Source organism: Callorhinus ursinus, unplaced genomic scaffold (genome assembly GCF_003265705.2).
Source record: "Callorhinus ursinus isolate GAN/ISIS: 27379988/994484 unplaced genomic scaffold, GSC_fseal_2.0 scaffold78, whole genome shotgun sequence".
In the NCBI taxonomy this organism is placed as follows: Eukaryota; Metazoa; Chordata; class Mammalia; order Carnivora; family Otariidae; genus Callorhinus; species Callorhinus ursinus.
This window is the reverse complement of record NW_027397140.1, coordinates 1,908,500-1,928,985: the sequence shown is the minus strand read 5'-3', so window position 1 is coordinate 1,928,985 and position 20,486 is coordinate 1,908,500. Positions and strand designations below refer to the sequence as shown.

General features: G+C 36.6%; 1 protein-coding gene across 4 annotated transcripts in view; it reads left to right on the top strand.

Annotated features, from left to right (window-relative positions):
• Positions 1–20,486, top strand: part of GABRG3 (gamma-aminobutyric acid type A receptor subunit gamma3) — an 803,787-nt gene that overhangs the window by 443,545 nt on the left and 339,756 nt on the right. For all 4 annotated transcript variants that reach the window (XM_073887389.1, XM_073887388.1, XM_025852098.2 and 1 more), the window contains exons 4-5: positions 10,218–10,438; positions 12,416–12,498. In XM_073887389.1, the coding sequence (XP_073743490.1) occupies positions 10,218–10,438; positions 12,416–12,498 (304 nt within the window). The remainder of the gene's footprint in view (positions 1–10,217; positions 10,439–12,415; positions 12,499–20,486) is intronic.

The following is a 20,486-nucleotide window of genomic DNA, read 5'->3' as shown; positions in this document are numbered from 1 at the left end:
AGCCCCCAGTGCAAGATTGGAACTTTTAGAAATCTGCTCCAGTGAGAGACTTCCTGCCTGAAAGGTTCTCAGATGGAGAAGCAGGGCAGAATTGTAGGAGGGACAGTGTGGTCTCAGGATCCCCAGGGTCACAGAAAGAATGGGGGTACTTGAGCTGGAAGAGCTCCCAAGTATTGGACCAGGGAAACCGGCTCTGGTCAGTGAACCCAGTAGGGGGCTCTCAGCTCAGTTTGCCATAAACCACAAACCCCAGCAGGATCAGGCAACCACTGTCCGTGCAGGGACCCTCCAAAGGGATGAAACACGGTGACCCTCCACCTTCCCCTGGGAGTATCAGCTCAAGAATGCACTGCAAGAGTCTGCAGAGTTTGGCGCACAGTAACATGAAAACGATTTTTCCCTGCTTTCTCCCTGAAGAGAGGAGGTTAGGAACTTTGAACTCCAAGGCTGGAGATTGGGTGGGGCCATTTTTATTTTCATCCTCTAAAGAGAACTGGAAAGCTTTCAGGGAACAAAAGCCACATAGAGCAACCCAAGCAGCTTACACTGAACCTGGCCCACTGGCAAGGGGTGGTGCAACTCCCACGCAAAGATATCTGAGAATCAGAGCAGCAGGCCCCTCTCTCAGAAGACCAGCTGGAATAGCAGGCAAATACCAAGTTTACAGAGCACACAGAACTTCAAAACTCCAGCACTAGGGGAAAATAGTATGTAGAATTCGAGTTTTTTTTCTCATGATTCTTTTACCTTTCAGTTTAAAATCTTCCTCTTCTTTTTTGCTTTTTCTCCTTTTCATCTAGTTTCTTATTTTATCAACTCTTTGTTTTTAAGCCTTTATTTAACTTATATTTTTACATTAACATTTTGTAGATATGTTCTTCATTTTTGGCTTCCTTTAACTGTATTCTATTTTAGTTTTGTATATTAGATTATATATATATGTGTATATATATATATGTGTATATATATATATATATGTTTGCTTTCTTTACAATTTTGGGATTTAGTGTCTTCTAACATTGTCTAGTGTGTATTTCACTTGGGTCATGGTTGATATTTTTGATTTTGTTAATCCATTCTTCTGGCAAAATTACTAGAAGAAGGAATTCACAAAAAAAGAAAAAAACAGAGGTAAGACTCTGCCACAGATGTAGTTGATACGGATATAAGTAAAATGTCAGAGCTGGAATTCAGAATAACGATTATGTTACTAGCTGAGTTGAGAAAAGCATAAGAGACACTAGAGAATCTCCTAGTGCAGAAATAAAATTTAAAGAGGCTGAAATTAAAAGTGCTTTAACAGAGATGCAGTCTAAAATAGATGTTCTAACAGCTAGGGTTAATGACACAGAAGACAGAGTCAATGACATAAAAGACAAGATGATGGAAAGGAAGGAAGCTGAGGAAAAGAGAGAAAAACAACTAATGGACCACTAGGGGAGGCCTGAAGAAAGCAGCAACATCATAAAGTGAAACAATATTAGAATTGCTGGGGTCCCAGAGGAAGAAGAAAGAGAGAGAGGACCAGAAGGTATATTGAAGCAAATCATAGCTAGGAACTTCCCTAATCTGGGGAAGGAAATAGGCAATCAAGTCCAAGAGGTAGAAAGAATACCCCTCAAAATCAATAAAAATAAACACTCTGACATATAATAGTGAAGCTTACAAATTTCAGAGATAAAGAGAAAATCCTGAAAGCTGCTCGAGACAAGTAGTTCTTAAACTACAGGGGTAGGGCCAGTAGACTGGCAGCAGCAAACCTAACCACAGCGACTTGGCAGTCCAGAAAGGGCTGGCATGATATATTCAGGGTACTAAATGAGAAAGAGATGCAGCCAAGAATACTTTATCCATCAAGGCTGTCATTCAGAATGGAAAGAGAGACAAAGAGCTTCCAAGACAAACAGAAACTAAAAAAATTTGTCATCACTAAACCAGCCCTGGAGAAATATTAAAGGGATCCTATAAGTGAAGAGAGCCCAAAAGTAACATAGTCTAGAAAGAAACAGAGACAATCTACAGAACAGAGGCTTTACAGGCAATACAATGGCACTAGCTTCTTATCTTTCAGTAGTTACTCTGAATGTAAATGGGATAAATGCTCCAATTAAAAGAGACAGGGTATCAGATTGGATAAAAAAGCAAGACCCATCAATATGCTATCTACAAGAGACTCATTTTAGACCTAAACACCGCCAGATTGAAAGAGAGAGGGTGGAGAACTATTTATCATGCTAATGAACATCAAAAGAAAGTTGGGGTAGCAATACTCATATCAGATAAATTAGTTTTTAAACCAAAGACTGTAGTAAGGGATGAAGAGGGACACTATATCATATTTAAAGGGTCTATCCAACAAAAAGATTTAACAATTATAAATATTTATGCTAACTTGGGAGCAGCCAATTATATAAACCAATTAATAACAAAATTAAAGAAACACATAAGAAATAATACAATAATAGTAGGGGATATCAACACCCCACTCAGAGCAATGGACAGATCATCTAAGCAGAAGATCAATAAGAAAAGAAGGGCTTTGAATGACACACTGAATGAGATGGACTTCACAGATATATACAGAGCATTCCATCCTAAAACAACAGAATATACATTCTTCTCAAGTACACATGGAACATTTTCCAGAATAGATCACATACTGGGTCACACATCAGGTCTCAACCAGTACTAAAATTTTGGGATTTTTCCCTGCATATTTTTGAACCACAAAGCTTTGAAATGAACTCAATCACAAGAGGAAATTTGGAAGGAACTCAAAATCTTGGAAGTTAAAGAGCATCCTACTAAAGAATGAATGGGTCAACCAGGAAATTAAAGAAGAATTTAAAAAATTCATGGAAACAAATAAAAATGAAAACACAAATGTTCAAAACCTTTGGGATACAACTAAGGTGGTCCTAAGAGGGAAGTACATACCAATAAAAGCCTTTCTCAAAAAGTTAGAAAAATCTCAAATACACAATCTAAACTTAATCAGCTAGAGAAAGAACAGCAAATAAAGCCTAAACCAAGCAGGAGAAGAGAAATAATAAAGAATTAGAGCAGAAATCAATGAAATAGAAACCAAAAGAACAGTATAACAGATCAATGAAACTAGAAGCTGGTTCTTTAAAGAATTAATAATATTGATAAACCCCTAGCCATACTTATCAAAAAGAAAAGAGAAAGGACCCAAATTAATAAAATCATGAATGAAAGAGGGGAGATCACGACCAATATCAAGGAAATACAAACAATTGTAAGAACATATTATGAGCAACCAAATGCCAACAGATTAGACAATCTGGAAGAAATGGATGAATTCCTGGAAACATATAAACTACCAAAACTGAAACAGGAAGAATAGAAAACCTGAACAGACCCATAACCAGCAAGGAAATTGAGGAAGTAATCAAAAATCTCCCAACAAAAAAGAGTCCAGGGCTGGATGGCTTTACAGGGGAATTCTACCAAACATTTAAAAAACTAATACCTATTCTTTTGAAGCTGTTTCAAAAAAAAAAAAAAAAATAGAAATGGGAGGAAAACTTCCAAACTCGTTCTCTGAGGCCAGCATTACCTTGATCCCCAAATCAGACAAAGACCCCATCAAAAAGGAGAACTACAGACCAATATTCCTGTGAACATGGATGCCAAAATTCTCATCAAGATATTAGCCAATAGGATCCAACCGTACATTAAAAGGATTATTCACCATGACCAAGTGGGATTTATTCCTGGGCTGCAAGCATGGTTCAACATTCACAAATCAATCAATGTGATAGAGCACATTAATAAAAGAAAGGACAAGAACCATATTATCCTTTCAATTGATACAGAAAAAGCATTTGCCAAAATGCAGCATCCTTTCTTGATTAAAATTCTACAGTGTAGGGATAGAAGGAACATACCTCAATATCATAAAAACCATCTACAAAAGTCCACAGCAAATATTACTCTCAATGGGGAATAACTGAGAGTTTTTCCCTTGAGGTCAGGAACATGACAGAAATGCCCACTCTCATGACTGTTGTTCAATATAGCCTCAGCAATCAGACAACAAAAAGAAATAAAAGGCATTCAAGTTGGCAAAGAAGTCAAACTCTCACTCTTCACAGATGACATGATACTTTATGTGGAAAATCCAAAAGTCTCCACCTCAAAATTGCTAGAACTCATACAGGAATTCAGGAAAGTGGCAAGATAGAAAATCAATGCACAGAAATCAGTTGTATTTCTATATACTAACAATGAGACAGCAGAAAGAGGAATTAAAGAATTGATCCCATTTACAATAGCACCAAAACCCATAAGATACCTAGGAATAAACCTAGCCAAAGTGGTAAAGGATCTGTACTCCAAAAACTACAGAATACTTATGAAAGAAATTGAAGAAGACACAAAGAAATGGAAAAACATGCCATGCTCATGGACTGGAAGAATAAATATTGTTTAAAAGTCTATGCTACCCAAAGCAATATACACATTCAATGTAGTCCCTATCAAAATATCATCAACATTTTTCACAGGGCTGCAACATATAATTCTAAGATTTGTATGGACCCAGAAAAGATCCCAAATAGCCAGATGAATGTTGAAAAAGAAAAACCAAAGCTAGTGGCATCACAATTCTGGACTTCAAGCTATAGTACAAAGCTGTGTTCATCAAGAGAGTATGGTACTGGCACAGAAACAGACACATAGATCATTGGAACAGAATAGAGAAACCAGAAATGGACCCTCAACTCTATGGTCAACTAATCTTCAACAATGCAGAAAAGCATATCCAATGGGAAAAGGACAGTCTCTTTAATAAATGGTGCTGGGAAAATTGGACAGCCACATGTAGAAGAATGAAACTGGACCATTTTCTTCCACCACACACAAAGATAAACTCTAAATGGGGCGCCTGGGTGGCTCAGTCATTAAGCATCTGCCTTCGGCTCAGGTCATGATCCCAGGGTCCTGGGATCAAGCCCTACATCCGGCTCCCTGCTCAGCGGGAAGCCTGCTTCTCCCTCTCCCACTCCCCCTACTTGTGTTCCCTCTCTTGCTGTGTCTCTCTTTGTCAAATAAATAAATAAAATCTTAAAAAAAAGATAAACTCTAAATGGATGAAAGACCTAAATGTGAAACAGGAATCCATCAAAATCCTAGAGGAGAACACAAACAGCAACTTCTTCGACCTCAGCTGCAGCTATGTCTTGCTAGACACCTCTCCAAAGCAAGGGAAATGAAAGCAAAAATGAACTATTGGGACTCCACCAAAATAAAAAACTTCTGCATAGCAAAAGAAACAATCAACAAAACTAAAAGGCAACCTATGGACTGGGAGAAGATATTTGCAAATGACATACCAGATAAAGGGTTAGTATCCAAGATCTATAAAGAACTTGTGAAACTGAACACTGAAAAAACAAAGAATCCAGTCAAGAAATGGGCAGAAGACATGAACAGATATTTCTTCAAAGAAGAGAGACAAATGACCAACGGACACATGAAAAAATGCTCTACATCCCTTGGCATCAGGGAAATACAAGTCAAAACCACAATGAGATACCACCACATACCTGTCCAAATGGCAAAAATTAACAAGACAGGAAACAACAAATGTTGGCAAGGGTATGGAGAAAGGGGAACCCTCTTACACTGTTGGTGGGAATGCAAGCTGGTACAGTCACCCTGGAAAACAGTATGGAGTTTCCTCAAGAAGTTAAAAATAGAGCTACCCTAAGACCCAACAATTGCACTACTGGGTATTTACCCAAAGATACAAATTTAGTGATTTAAAGGGGCACCTGCACCCCAATGTTCATAGCAGCAATGTCCACAACAGCCAAACTGTGGAAAGAGCTGAGATGAGATGTCCATTGACAGATGAATGGATAAAGAAGATGTGGTATATATATATATATAGACACACACACACACACACACACACACACACAGAGTGGAATATTACTCAGTTATCAGAAAGGATGAATACTTATCTTTTACATCAATGTGGATAGAACTGGTGGGTATTTTGCTAAATGAAGTAAGTCAATCAGAGAAAGACAATCATCTTATGGTTTCACTCACACTTGGAATATAAGAAATAGCACAGATGATTATTGGGGAAGGGAGGGAAAACTGATTGGGAAGTCATCAAAGAGGGAGAAAAGCCATGAGAGACTCTTAACTATAGGAAAAACAACTGAGGGTTGCTGGAGGGGAAGTGTGTGGAGGGATGGGGTAATTGGGTTATAGGTATTAAGGAGGCACATGACGTGATGAACACTGGGTGTTATACACAATTGATGGATTGTTGAACACAACATCTGAAACTAAGTATGTACTATATGGTGGCTAATTGAAATTAAATTAAAAAAAAGAAATTCCAATTTCCCTAAAAAACAATGAAATACTATTAAACACCTATATAACAACCCAGAAAGGCTATCTGAGTACTGTACTGGTTATGAATTATAATTTTCCTCCCCAATACAAAGAGTCCATGTCCCACTCTGCAAGCTGCAAAGAATACATGTTATGATGTAAAGAATAGAGAGATAATATTTAAAAGATAATAAAGATACTACCTAAAATTGGGCTCAGTTTTGCAATAGGTTTGATAGGTTTGAAGACATGAATATCACAAACTTTAGGAGTTAAACTTTTCAGGAAAGGGAAGGGAATTGAAAAACATAATGCAACAAATATAACATTTGATGTATGAGCCTATCAGTCAGCTTGCTGTGTAACAAACCATCCTAAAATCTAGTGGGTTTTTATTATTCCTCATGATTCTTGGATTGGTTGGGCAAGTTGTCTGATCGAGGATGGCCAGGCCAGGGCTGGCTAGTCAATGATGGCATTACTCACCTGTCTGGGTGTTGGCTTGACTTGAGCTGGGGCCATGAACATGTCTGGGCATTTGTCTTATTTCTAACAGATTGGCCTAGACTCACTCATTTGGTGGTTACAGGGTTCCCAAGAGCAGCAAGAGGGGCCAAACCCAGCCCTCAAGACTTTCCAAGTTTCTGCTGATGTCATTTTTGCTATTAAGTCACATGGACAAGGCCATGAACAAAATAAAAAGAATTCTTATAGCTGTTTTCACAAATAACTTACATAGTACCAGACACACTTTCATCCTTCACCTATCTCTTAAAAGTTTTGCTAATGTGCACATAAAGATTCAATATAGCAGATTTTCTACTTGATAGTAAATTTGGATAATACTGTTTGTGAACTGTTAGAGTGAATATTGAGACAGTGAGAGTTTGGGTAACAAGGATAGGTGCATTTTCAAATGGAAACCTGAAAGTGGCAGAAAACTGTGTTTAAGGACAAATGTTACAAACACCTTTGGATAACTTTGTGTTTTATTTCTGACAATCTCAACTGACATTTTGCCCTTGGCTGAGATATCTGAGCAGCCTTTAATTGGCATGGGCCTGTGATTACCATTTTATAACGAAAACTTCCAGTGGCTTCATTTACTAATATATTTATGCACCAGTACCAGGTGTGGTGCTAAAGTGCTCAGAACCTGAGGAAAAGAGCCTCTGCCCCCTGGGAGTGTGTGTCTGCTGTAAACCCAATCTCCAAGTCCCTGTCCTTTATTAATCATTTTTCCATTTGACCCTCTTCTATCTATGGTAAAGGAAAAGGAAAGTGTTAGAAAGTAATTTTCTGAGTTTTAGAAGTTACAAATTGATATCATTAAGAAGCATAATTTTTCTTCTGTTTTGTCAAAATGCTCCACATGCTACAATAATTCATGGCCTATTTAGGAATCATTAAGCTCTCCAATTATTAAAACAAATTATGAACATAGGCTCTCCACAAGCATGATGTTTTAAACTGGGGGATTCTGCACATTTACCATGTGTTACATTTATTAGTATTTTAAACACATTAATTTCACAGCTATTTATGAATTATATAAAATATTTATTTGTAAGTGATTTTTTTTCTTGCAGAAAGGAAAAATGTTTAATGACATAACAAAGAAAGTTTGAGAAACATAAAAATATTTCTCTGTGGGTGGGAAGTGTTTCTTCAACATTTAGTCAAATGTAGACACAATAAAACATCTACCCCATGCACCACACACACCATCTGCATTATACCCTCTTGAGTTAGAGTTTGTGGCAGGGCTTCAGAATAAAGAGAGCATTCCCCCAAGCCCCACTGTCCCCAACCCCAGAGCATCATGGTGTGCTCTTTTCCCTTATAAGAAAGTAATACTGGGGGTGGGGACAGGAATCCATGCCTCACTCTGCAAGCTGTAGCATCACAGATGGTTTCTGATTACAGTGGTTCCCCCCCCCCTTATCTGTGGTTTCCCTTTCTATGGTTTCACTAATCCTTAGTCAACCTTAGGTTGTCAGTCAGGTGCCCCCAAACCCATTTTAAAATTAGTCAGTATACAACAGGAAATAACACACATGTATACACACACACACAAACTTCCTCTTTATTTCTCTCTCTCTGTACAATTCCAAGGTCAGAGTCTGTTAATGAGAGACACGTGCAAAGTTCTGGAAGGTGATAATGAGACAGGCTATTATCCCCCAAAGGCATGTTTAGGCAGACACATGGACAGAGGGGAGGACTTGCACTGGGCCCCTCTGGATGTTGAGATTTCATTCAACTCTGGAAGCTCCCACAATTACCTGCCCCCAGCTTCTGCTTCCCTGGTATTTGCTCCTGCAGCTGGTCAAATGCTTAAGCAAGACTCAGATTCCCTATACATAATTCTTTCCACATTAAAAACTTGGATGTTTTTTGTCTTTTCTAGCTGGAATCCTAATTGATACACCGACTTCATTTTTCTGGTTGCTATGTGTGACCATCAAACTTGCTGTTTTTTCACCTTAATTGTATGTTTAATTCCCAGACTAAAATATAAACTCCATGAAGGGAGGGAGTTTTCTTGTCGGGGCAGTGCTGGGTCTTCAGTGGTTTGCAGGGCATGGCATACTCAGTGCAGCAAAGAGATGTAAATGAATGGATCAGTTAATAAAAATCAAGATCTGGTCAGTTGAATTAACTACCTCAGAAAGGTTCTTTAACTGGAAACTCGATGGTAAGGATAAATATGGGATTTATTGAGAATTACTGAACCCACACTCAGTAATAGTAATTCATTATTATATATAATATGTAAATAAAACTGAAAGGTATAAAAATCTCTAACAGTCTGCTTCTAGATCCACTTTACTATGGGCCTAATTGATGATAATCCTTTAAACTGTGTTTAAGGAAAGGGCCTCTGAAGTGGTCCAGTCTCTGAATATTTCTTTTATTTTTTTTTAAGATTTTATTTATTTACTTGAGAGACAGAGGGAGAGCACAGAGGGAGAGGGAGAAACAGGCTCCCTGCTGAACAGAGAGCCCCATGTAGGGCTCGATCCCAGGACCCTGAGATCAGGACCAGAGCCAAAAGTAGACATTCAACTGACTGAGCCACCCAGGTGTCCCTCAGGACATTTATTTAGGTCTCTTGGTGAAATTAGTCCTATCCAACATCTAATGGTTGCAGCAAAGCTTTATTCTGTGCTGGGAATACCAAAAGGTTTCTAATTACAGAGGTCATGTGAACCTCACCAGCCTTCTGTTGAATCAGCATTTGGCTTGGGTGTCTGTTACCTTTATAGTTCTTTGTTGTTGCTTGTTTCTTACTTTTCTTTTTGATTTAGATTGTGTTGTTTGATAAGGCTTTTAAGTGAAAATGATCATTATTATATAAGCTAATACTGTATGGATCTATGCCAGACATTAAGGGTTTTTCATGTAATCATTTCCTTTCTTCTTTATAACCCATTTAGGAGGTGAGCATTCCACCCATTGTACAGATTAGAATGAGGCTTCAATAGGTAATATTACCAGTTAAAGCTTGGACTTGTGAATGCAGGGGAATCTGATTCTGTGCTTTGAATTATAGTCTACTACCACTTGACCCCTTATCACATTTTATGTGTTTATTACAATTTAAGACTTACAGAATCTTTTGTACATATGTTATCACATTATTGACTAATAAACTGGTTATCATTTGTTAAAATGTTTACCATATTGAGCCATGCACTATACTAAGCTCTAACAGAAAGGGACGTGGGGGTTAAGGAGGTAAACATGGAGGAAACCCAAACTTTTGACAAAGAAAATGAAACATACGGAAAATTCATTGATAGAACCACTTTGCCTCTCCTTTTGCTCTGTTTCAGGAATACCAAATTGACATATTTTTTGCTCAGACCTGGACAGACAGTCGCCTTCGATTCAACAGTACTATGAAAATACTCACTCTGAACAGCAACATGGTGGGATTAATATGGATTCCAGACACAATCTTCCGTAATTCTAAAACTGCAGAGGCTCACTGGATCACCACCCCCAATCAGCTACTCAGAATTTGGAATGATGGGAAAATCCTTTATACTTTAAGGTGAGATGTGGTGGATTTTTAATCACTGATGGGCTGATAATTTAGATCATTGTAGAGATGGGACCCTATTTTCATTTCTGCGTTCTGTCACTTCTCACGTTTGACATGCTACAGCATCCTGAAAAAGTTTGTCCTAATGCCACTATGTGTGAAAATAAAGGCATACAAATGATCTACAATGAATATAAACTCATTCCTTCATCAGAACCCATTTCTGCTGGAAGTGGACTGTGCAATTATCTTTAATATATTTAACCCATGGGTCCACTCAGCTAAGAAAATAAAGATATCTTGGTGTACCAATTAACAAATGTAATCATAGCCAAATTTAAGACTACAGGAAAAAAAGAGCACAAAAGGTATTCCCCAATGCATCCCTAATGGAAGTGGCAGCTACAGTGTAATAAGACTTCCTGTGGGCCAGGCAGTCCTTACAAAGCTGGGCAAGGTAAGAGAAACTGCACTTCAAAGAAGTGAACTGACTTGCCTGTCCAAAGTCACCACTGGGAACTAGTGTTATCAGAGTTTGAACCTGTGTCTGTATCTCTCAGAAGTCTTTCCACTAGCATGGCCCAAGTCTAACTGAACACCCAGCTGTAACATACCACAGGAATGCCCTGTACCTTGGCCAGCCTTTCTGTTTGTCTAGCATTAGGATCAGGACAGTACCCTCCAGACACTGTTGTCCCCACTGCCCGCCATCCCTTAGGAACACTATATGTGCTCACTCTCTTCTAACACTTTCTCTCACCACCTTTATAGCACCATGGCTCCTCTCTATGTCTCCTGCTTCTGCTTTTGTGCAGTCTTTTCTCCCACTGTTCTTTCTGCCTCGGGACTTCCTCATTACTTCACTCACTTTCTTCCCTCCTGCTGACTTAGTTCATCCATTCCCATATCTATGCTGAGGCTTCCCACATGCCTACCTCCAACCCAGAACTTTCCTTCTGGACTCCAGATGTTTGGAGCCACCTGCCTATGGGATGTCTCCTCCTGAGGGTCTGAAAGGCATTGCAAATTCAGCATGCCTCAGGAGACTGTGACTTGTCTAATTCTTCTGACACATGTATCTTCCTGGCTCAGTAAAGCCCACCACCAGCCCCTGGGCACGTCTCCTCTCCCACCCCCACATTCAGTACATGAACTCTTAATTGCAGGTGAATTGTGGCCATGCAGAGAAGTCTGTAACTCAGAATGGTAAACAAGTATCCACAGCACAAATAAAAGTACTGATTAAAATCAAAAGAAGTGGAAGATTAGAGAATTTCAACTTTCAGGGAAATAATAATTTTGGCAGGCAGAGAACAACAACAACAAATCCACAGCAGGGAACTCTGCTGATGGATTATAGTTAGAGAGACAGAGTCTGTAACAGGTGTTTCCACATCAGTCTTAATGGAGTGCGGATGAGACTCTGAAGTAAAGGTGAGCCTCAGCAAACCAGAACGGGGACATGGCCTATCCTGGGATCCTTCATAGGAACTCTGGCCCCAGAGCTGTGTGCTCTGGAAGGATGCAGTGCACACACTTGTATAGCCACCACCTGCTTAGTCTAATGAGAGAGTTGTCTAAATATGAAGTCCATTCTACAAGTGGATTAGTTTTGCATTATACCTACCTAGACAAATACACCAGTTTCAAAATGGAGGAAGGTTTTAATTCAGTCAAACAGATTGAAGACAAAGACATAAAATAACAGTTGTTTTTATTTGTCTCCTCTCTGACTTTGCTTGTATTTCTAGACATATTTGGAGTTTTACTAACTGAAGTTCTCTCTGCTACCAATAGTTAAAAACAGAACAAAATAACCCAAAAGCCACTAAATGGTATCCCTAAAAGGCACCACTGCCAAGAGTGAGTTAAGTGCACTGCTCTCACTCCCCAGTTGTGGTAAAGTGACTGCTCCTTGGCTTTGATCTGGGACTTTTCTGGGTTGCTCCTGGCAGACCTCAAGAGTGACCCTTGGCTCTCCTGCAGGCTCACTATAAATGCAGAATGCCAGCTGCAGCTGCACAACTTCCCCATGGATGAGCACTCCTGCCCTCTGATTTTCTCCAGCTGTGAGTACCAACTTGGGTATAAATGCTGTGTAAAGGAATGTCTATCTTCTGTTGATTTATGGCAGATGGTCATGAGATTGATTATAGCATCATTGTGCACGGCAAAAAGGGATAATGGTTTTGGTATTAGACACATGGGTGTTTTAACTCTATTGTTTGGATGTATGTTACAGAATAGGTAGCTTTGAAAAAGCTGTGAGCAACTTGACCATTACTTAGAATAATGAAAGAGTCAGAAATTGGTGAACAGTTGACTTACCAAAGACCCTTATGCTAATGAGCTGTGCATATTTGGAAGTATAAAAAATTCATTTGCAATATTTTTGGGTTTAATATCATCTTCAAGCAAGTTGTTTTGTTTTCTGAATAGAAAGATAAAAAATTTTATTTAAATATATTTATATTTGTTTTATTGCCATATTGTAGGATATAATTTTTCAGTATTTTATTTTCTAATATTTTATATATAATTAATATTAGCTAACAAGTAATCATTCACAAATTCTTTAAGACAATATCTAATACATACAGGGATACGTATAAAAGGAAATATCAAATTTATGTGTATTTATAAAATAACTTTTTAAGTAAAGCTCAATATGGAAATATATCTGTAGAATTCAGGATAGTTCCTTTTAAATGTATTGATCACAAGTAGCTAAGTATGACTCATAAGAATTTAGTTAACTTTATTGGCTTTCTATAAAATTGCATATGGAACTTGACAAACAAATGTAATGAAATCTCAGGCAGAGGTTTTGTGGTTTCCCTCACCAGACATTTTAGTGAAAAGACAAAAATGAAATAAGAGATGAACACATTTTATAGTTCATTTTAGGTACAGAAAAAGGCAAGGTAGAAAGTGTTTATTACTTTAAAAGTTATAGAACCATTCAAATAGTCTATTTCTTTGTGAGTCAGTTTGGTATAATGTATACAATTTTCCTAGTGATTTGTCCACTTCACTATTTATTAGTGTTCTCAGTAAACCCAATTTAGCTATGTAGATCCTTCCAATGCTCTGATATGCTATTAATTCATCTATAACTACTATAACTATAATTATTACTACTACATAACTTTAATGGTTGTTTCTTATTTTTTGCTTTTTTCTAATTCTTTATGAAATTTGACAGCATCTCATTTCTTCACTAAATTTTTAATGTCATCTTCCACTTATTTAAATTTCCAAAACTTTCCGATATCTTTGTGGGAGCAATTTGCAGAATTTGTTGTTTTGTTTTACTTGGTTACATGGTAATTAATTTACTTTTCTGTTCAATAAGTAATTTGTTCATTTCAGTTCATGTTTCTTGGATTTTTTTTTTCCTGTGGGATTTCTTTGAGGCTTACATTTAAAACAGGTTTTTCTAAGCAGGTTTTGCTCTGGCTCTGCCTGGTGTCTCTATAACTTTAAAGTTTAAACCTGGATTCCTAGGCTACATAGTTGGTGTGAATTCTAGCTACATGTCTGTGATTTTACATTCTTAGGAAAGACTTTTTTTGCTTTTCTGTTGTTCCTAGAGCCAAATCAGGATAGGGAATCTACTTTTAGGGAGAGTTTCTCCTGAGTCCACAAGCTGAGGTTATCTCCTTTCCCTGTGGTAGCAACACAAATGTCCACCAACAGATGCATGGATAAGAAAAGTGGGAGAAAGGATAAAAGATCATGATCCTGCTATATACTGTCTATATGAGACACCATTTAGATTCAAAGACAAATCATTTGGAAGTGAAAGGATGAAATAAGATATATAATGCAAATAGTGGTGGAAAGAGAGTTGGATTGGTTATATTAATATAAGAAAAAATATATTAAAGAAAACTGTTATTAGAGACAGAGAAGGATGTTTATAATGATAAAATATGTCAGCACATCAAGAAATTCACAGTAATAATAAACATGCATGCATCTAATAATAGAACATTAAAATACATAAAGCAAAAATTGACAGATCTGAAGGGAAAAACTGATGATTCAACAATAGTTAGGTAATTTAATAACTCACTTTAAAAAATGGATAGAAAAACTATAAATAGAAGGTCTATCAGGGAAACAGAAGACTTGAACAGTACTTCAAAGCGACCAGATCTAGTAGATATCTATAGAATAGTCCACTGAACAACAACAGAATACACATTGTTCTTAAGTGCACATGAGACTTTCTGCAAGATAAGCCACATATTAGGTAATGAAACAAGTCAATAAATTTAGAATGATTGAATTAAGATTGCAGGATACAAGATCAATATACAAACAACATTTGCATTTCTATAAACTAGAAATTAAGCCTTGAAAAGGAAAGTAAGAAAACAATTACATTTTCAAAAGTATCAAAAAGAATATAATACTTAAGAATGAATTTAACAAAATAAATGCAAGAATTGTATTTTGAAAACTACAAAAATGTTGAAAGAAAGGAAAGAAGATCTAAGCAAATGGAAAGGCATTCTATGTTCATGAACAGAGACAATGTTTTTAAGGTGGTAATGCTTTCCAAAATAATCTATAGATTCAGTACAATATTTATCAAAACCCCAGCTGGCTCTTTTTCCCTGAAATTGACAAATTGCTTCTAAAATTTATGGGGAAATTAAAGAAATCTAGAATAGCTAAAACTATCTTGAAAGAAAAACAAATTTAGAGAGCTCACACTTCTGATTTCAAAACTTACCACTAAGCTACAATAACCAAGACAGTGTGGTGTGGTGCTGCTATAAAGATGGATATACAGATATACTCAAATGCCCATCAATTGATGAACAGATAAAATTTGATGTATAACAGAATATAACTTCACCTTAAGTAGATTGGGAAAAGAGACAAATCTCCCATGCAGAAGAACTCCAAATAATTTATATAGATATTCCACCTTCATGGAGGTGGAACATAACTTCTTACCCCTTAGGTCAAAGATGAGCATAGTAACTTCCTTCCAAGAAGTTTATAATGGAAAGGGATAAAATGAGGTATTTTATAGTGGAGAAAACTAACAAACACTACTTCAGCCAGGTGATTAAGGTCAATATCAACAGTTGTAAGTCATATTGATAGTATGTACCTTTATATGATGTGATGATAATGGCACTTTACCTCTGTGATCTCCCTCCTAAAAACCCATAACCCCCTTTTAATCATAAGAAAAACACCAGACAAATCCTAATTCTACAAAAACCTGAACAGTACTGTTCAGAACCGTCAATGCCATTGACAGAGCAAGGAATGTCTTTGAAACCATCATAGCCAATGTGGTATCTTGGATGGCATCCCAGGATAGAAAAAGAGCATTAGGGGCAAATGGATGAAATCTGAAAGAAGACTGGACATGAGTTAACAATAATATACCAATATTGGCTCAATAATTGTGGCAAATGTATATATTAATGTAAGATATTAATAACAGGGGAAACTGGGTGTGGTGTATTGGGAACTCCCTCTAGTATCTTTGTAATTTTTTCCATAAATTTAAAACTATTTTAAATTTCAGCATAGGAACAGTAGACAAAAACAAAATACAACCTAGAGAACGGGAGAAGATATTTGCAAATGTCTTATCAGATAAAGGACCAGTATCCAAAACCTATAAAAAAACTTATCAAACTCAACACCCCCCCAAAAATCTTATCTTCAAAAAGATAGAAATATGAGTAATCATACCGAGCTGGTATTATAGGTCCAAATCCTAAATAAAATTGGTCCAAGTTGCTGATAAATTACTACTTTAAGGGCTTAAGTGAAATAATAAGGTGAAAAATGACAAAACAAGATCCCATTCCTCTTCCTTCACTTCAGCAAAACAAACTTCTGAATTATGGGAAATTTCTGGAGACCCTGAGTCAGAAGTTCCAGCGTAGAGATCTCAGTGGTAAACAATCTTGTACAGCAGTTCTTACATATTTTGGGCTCACATATCACTATGAGAGTCTGAACAAACTTATGGTCCTTTATTCACACATTTAGATAATTTCACATGGTATTTTGCACCTCTCAGCTACATAATTTGTAGTCCAGAGTTTCAAAACTTCTCATCTAGTCCATCTTGCTCATGTGTAGATGAAGAAACAGAAACAGATGCTGTCACTTTCCTAGGTTAAGGGATTAGAAATGGGATCCTCTGACTTCTGGAAAGTGCTTCTTCCATTGTATCAAACTATTACTATTGATTAGTTACTATTGACTCTACCTCAAAAATGTTACTATTGACTCTACCTCAAAAATGTCCCTGAACTTGTGCACTGCTAACTGTTTCCACCTGTTGGGTTTTTCGCTCCAACTCTTATATTTCAAGTTCATTATATACATATATCCTGGCATTGGCTTACTAAAATATATCTGTCTAAATCATTCCAGTACTTCTAACCATTCAAAATTCTTTCCCCTGGTGATGAGTATCAGACATGAATGCTTTACCATAACCAACAAGATTCCTTCCTCCCTCTCTAACTTAATTTCTTTCCACTCTGTCTTGAAAGTGCATGCTTTACTATTCCTTTTATGGATGTTTATCTCTTTTTCACTCAAAATATAGCTCTATACAACACTAATCTATATCCTTTATATTTTCATTTTACCAAACTGTAAACTAAGGCATCCTTAATAGCTTGTGTATATAGATCAATTCAAACACAAAGATTTAGTATCTATGGATTTTACTCATAGAATTTTAATTGCATGTTCCAAACCAAAAATAGTTTCTTCTACAGTTTTTAGTTATATGATTTAATGATATTTCACCTGCAGAACAACACATATGAAAAGAATAAAATATAGTCATTGTGAGTAGAATGGAAGCCTCTAAAGAGGATCATAATCATCATGACAATAAGATCATCCTCCATATTCCTTTATGGTTACTTGATGAGGAGGGATGTTTGTTAGCTCTTCTAGCACTCCATGAGCCCCTCATTCAGGAGAGTAGCTATGTGCTTGGTGAAAAATGGCATCTGGTGGATAATGTCAGTTGTGCTTCACTTTACTCAATTTCATGAGAAGTTTCTGTGAAGGAAGGAGGTTACACTAACCTGTTGTGTTTTTCTTAGGAATTTGATAATCTACTCAATAACAGTACCTCACATGTACCAAAATAAACTTCAAGTCCACCCCTCCATTTTCTGTGATATGTTCAGCTTCCTTCTGATGTTGAGATCTGATACTTCTTCCCGTATCTCTTTCAATATCTGAAACTGTTATTCTATCATATTAAGAGGGATATTGCTTTCTGTTCCTGATCTGTGGATTATTTTTAATTGTTCTTATAAAGATAAATTGAAAAGATATATTAGGACCCACAGAAATAGTTATCTTTGATCACCCTTCAATATTATTTTCCCCATTGCAGAAATTTCTGTTTCTATTTTTCCTTATCTAGTGCTCCTAACTCTGAGAAACTTGTACTCTGTATGAATGCCAAGATTTACTCTTAGCTCTTCTTGGCGCTGCACCATCCTCTCCTATGCCATAGGGTAGGGGTTGCAAATGCAATGAACAACAACAACAACAAAACAAAAACAAAAATACTGAGCCACATCAAGAATTTCAGTGAATGACTCTGATATATATACTTTTTTTCCCTCATATATATATACCATATATACTTTTTTTCCCTCATAAGTATACAGCAAGAAGCATGACTACATGCTTGACTAGTAAAAAGCAGCCAACCTTTATTTTCAGGCTCCAGCATACAACAGGTCATGATGGAGATTATGGCAAAGTACATAAATTGCCTGTGAGAGAACCACTTTCAATGTTGGCCAAATCTTACTTTGATGGAACACAGGAAAGATTTTGCCAGGTATTTTTATTTTTCAAACAGGAGATCTGAATTTTTATATGAAAGTTTCCAATATTTTTTAAAAGTTGACAAGAAATTCATTTAAAATTAAATGTATAATTAAAACATTTTGAACTTTAGAACTCTACTGACCAAACAAAATATATCCATGAACTGGACAGACAACAGCACAATCTCTGTATTAGCTCTTTCCTCTGTTTTACATTTCTTTTAAACTGTGTAACTGTTTCCTCTGTGTAGCACTGTGTTCTCTTCATTTTCCAAAGTGTTTATTTTCAATTAACACTCCTTGTTCTCCTTTTATCATACTATCTAACAGAAATAGAATGCGAACCAAGGGTGTAATTGTAAATTTCCTAGGACTTGCATCTTTCTTTAAGTGGGTTTCATGATCAGCACGGAACCCAATGTGGGGCTGAAATCATGACCCTGAGATCAAGACCTAAGCTGAAATCAAGAGTTGGGCACTTAACCAACTAGGACTCACATTTTAAAAAGTTAAAAGAAACTTAAAATTAAATTTAATAATATTTTATTTAACAAAATTTATCCAAAATATCATCATTTAAACATGCAATCAATGTGAAAAATAATTAGTGAAATGTTTTAATAAATTAGTATGGGATAGTTTCATAGTGTCTTCAATATCCAATGTATATTTTATGCTAACCTCACTTTTTAGTTTGGAGTAGTCACATTTTGAGTACTCATTAGTTTACCTACAGCTCATGGCCAACTGTTGTTGGAAAGCACAGTCTTAGACTCTCCCAGAGGTTTTCAAACCAGCTCTTGATCTCCTTTAAAACTGTGTATTTTGCTTAATATCAATAATGTTCTTGATTCCTCTTTCCTATTTTGCTCCCTGTTTAGTTTACTTAAATACCTAGATGTAAATTTAACCAAAGATCTGTATTTTGAAAACTGTAAGACATTAACTAAATAAACTGAAGAAGACACAAATAAATGAAAAAATATTCCATGCTCATGGATTGAAAGAATCACTATTTTTATTTATTTTTTTAAGATTTTATTTATTTATTTGAGAGAGAGAGGCAATGAGATATAGAAAGCACCAGAGGGAAGAGGGTCAGAGGGAGAAGCAGACTCCCCGCTGAGCAGGAAGCCCGATGTGGGACTCGATCCGGGACTCCAGGATCATGACCTGAGCCGAAGGCAGTCGCTCAACCAACTGAGCCACCCAGGCGCCCCAAGAATCACTATTTTTTAAATGTCCATACTATCCAAAGCAATCTAAAGATTCAATGCAATCTCTATCAAAATTCCAATGGCTTTTGGAAAAAACAGACACAGATCAATGGAACAGAATAGAAGTCCCATAAATAAACCCATGCATATATACTGAATTAATTAATGACAAAGGAGCCAAGAATATACAATGGGGAAAGACAGTTTCTTCAATAAATGATGCTGGGAAAACTGGACAGCCATATGCAAAAAAATGAAAGTTGACCACTATCTTACATGCACACAAAAATTAACTCAAAATGGATTAAGCACTTAAATATAAGACCTGAAATCATACAACTCTTAGAAGAAAACATAAGCTGTAAGTTCCTTGACATAGGTCTTGGTAATGATATTTTGAATCCAACACCAAAACCCAAACTAACAAAAACGAAAATAAATAACTGGGGCTGCATCATACTAAAAGGCTTTTTTTTTTTTTTTTTTTTGCACAGAAAAGGAAACCAAACAAAATGAAAAAGCAACCTATTGAATGTGATAAAATATTTGCAAATCATATATATAGTAAAGGACTAATATCCAAAATATATAAAGAACTCATACAATTCAATAACAAAAAAAGACAATTTGATTAAAAATTTCCTTTAGTAATGCCCCCAGGCATCCCTTCTATTTTCCTCTTAATACATACCTGCCATGATGAGATACAAAAAAGCCAAAGGGCAATGGAAACCAGTTTCCAATTGATCAAATTACCCAGTTCTGTGGTTGTGAAGTTAAATTCATTGCTACTGAATTTGATTCAGACACTGGTTTACTGTGTTCGCATCCCTTCATGGCAATAGGATCTCTGAGGAATGTTGACTCAGAAAAAGATTCTAAAGACATCCAGGAGGTTCATGCTCCCATTTAGGTCTCAGAACTTAGAGGGAGGGCACCATCTGCATCTCATGGTCAGTTGAATTATATCCTTTCAAGGCAGGAAGG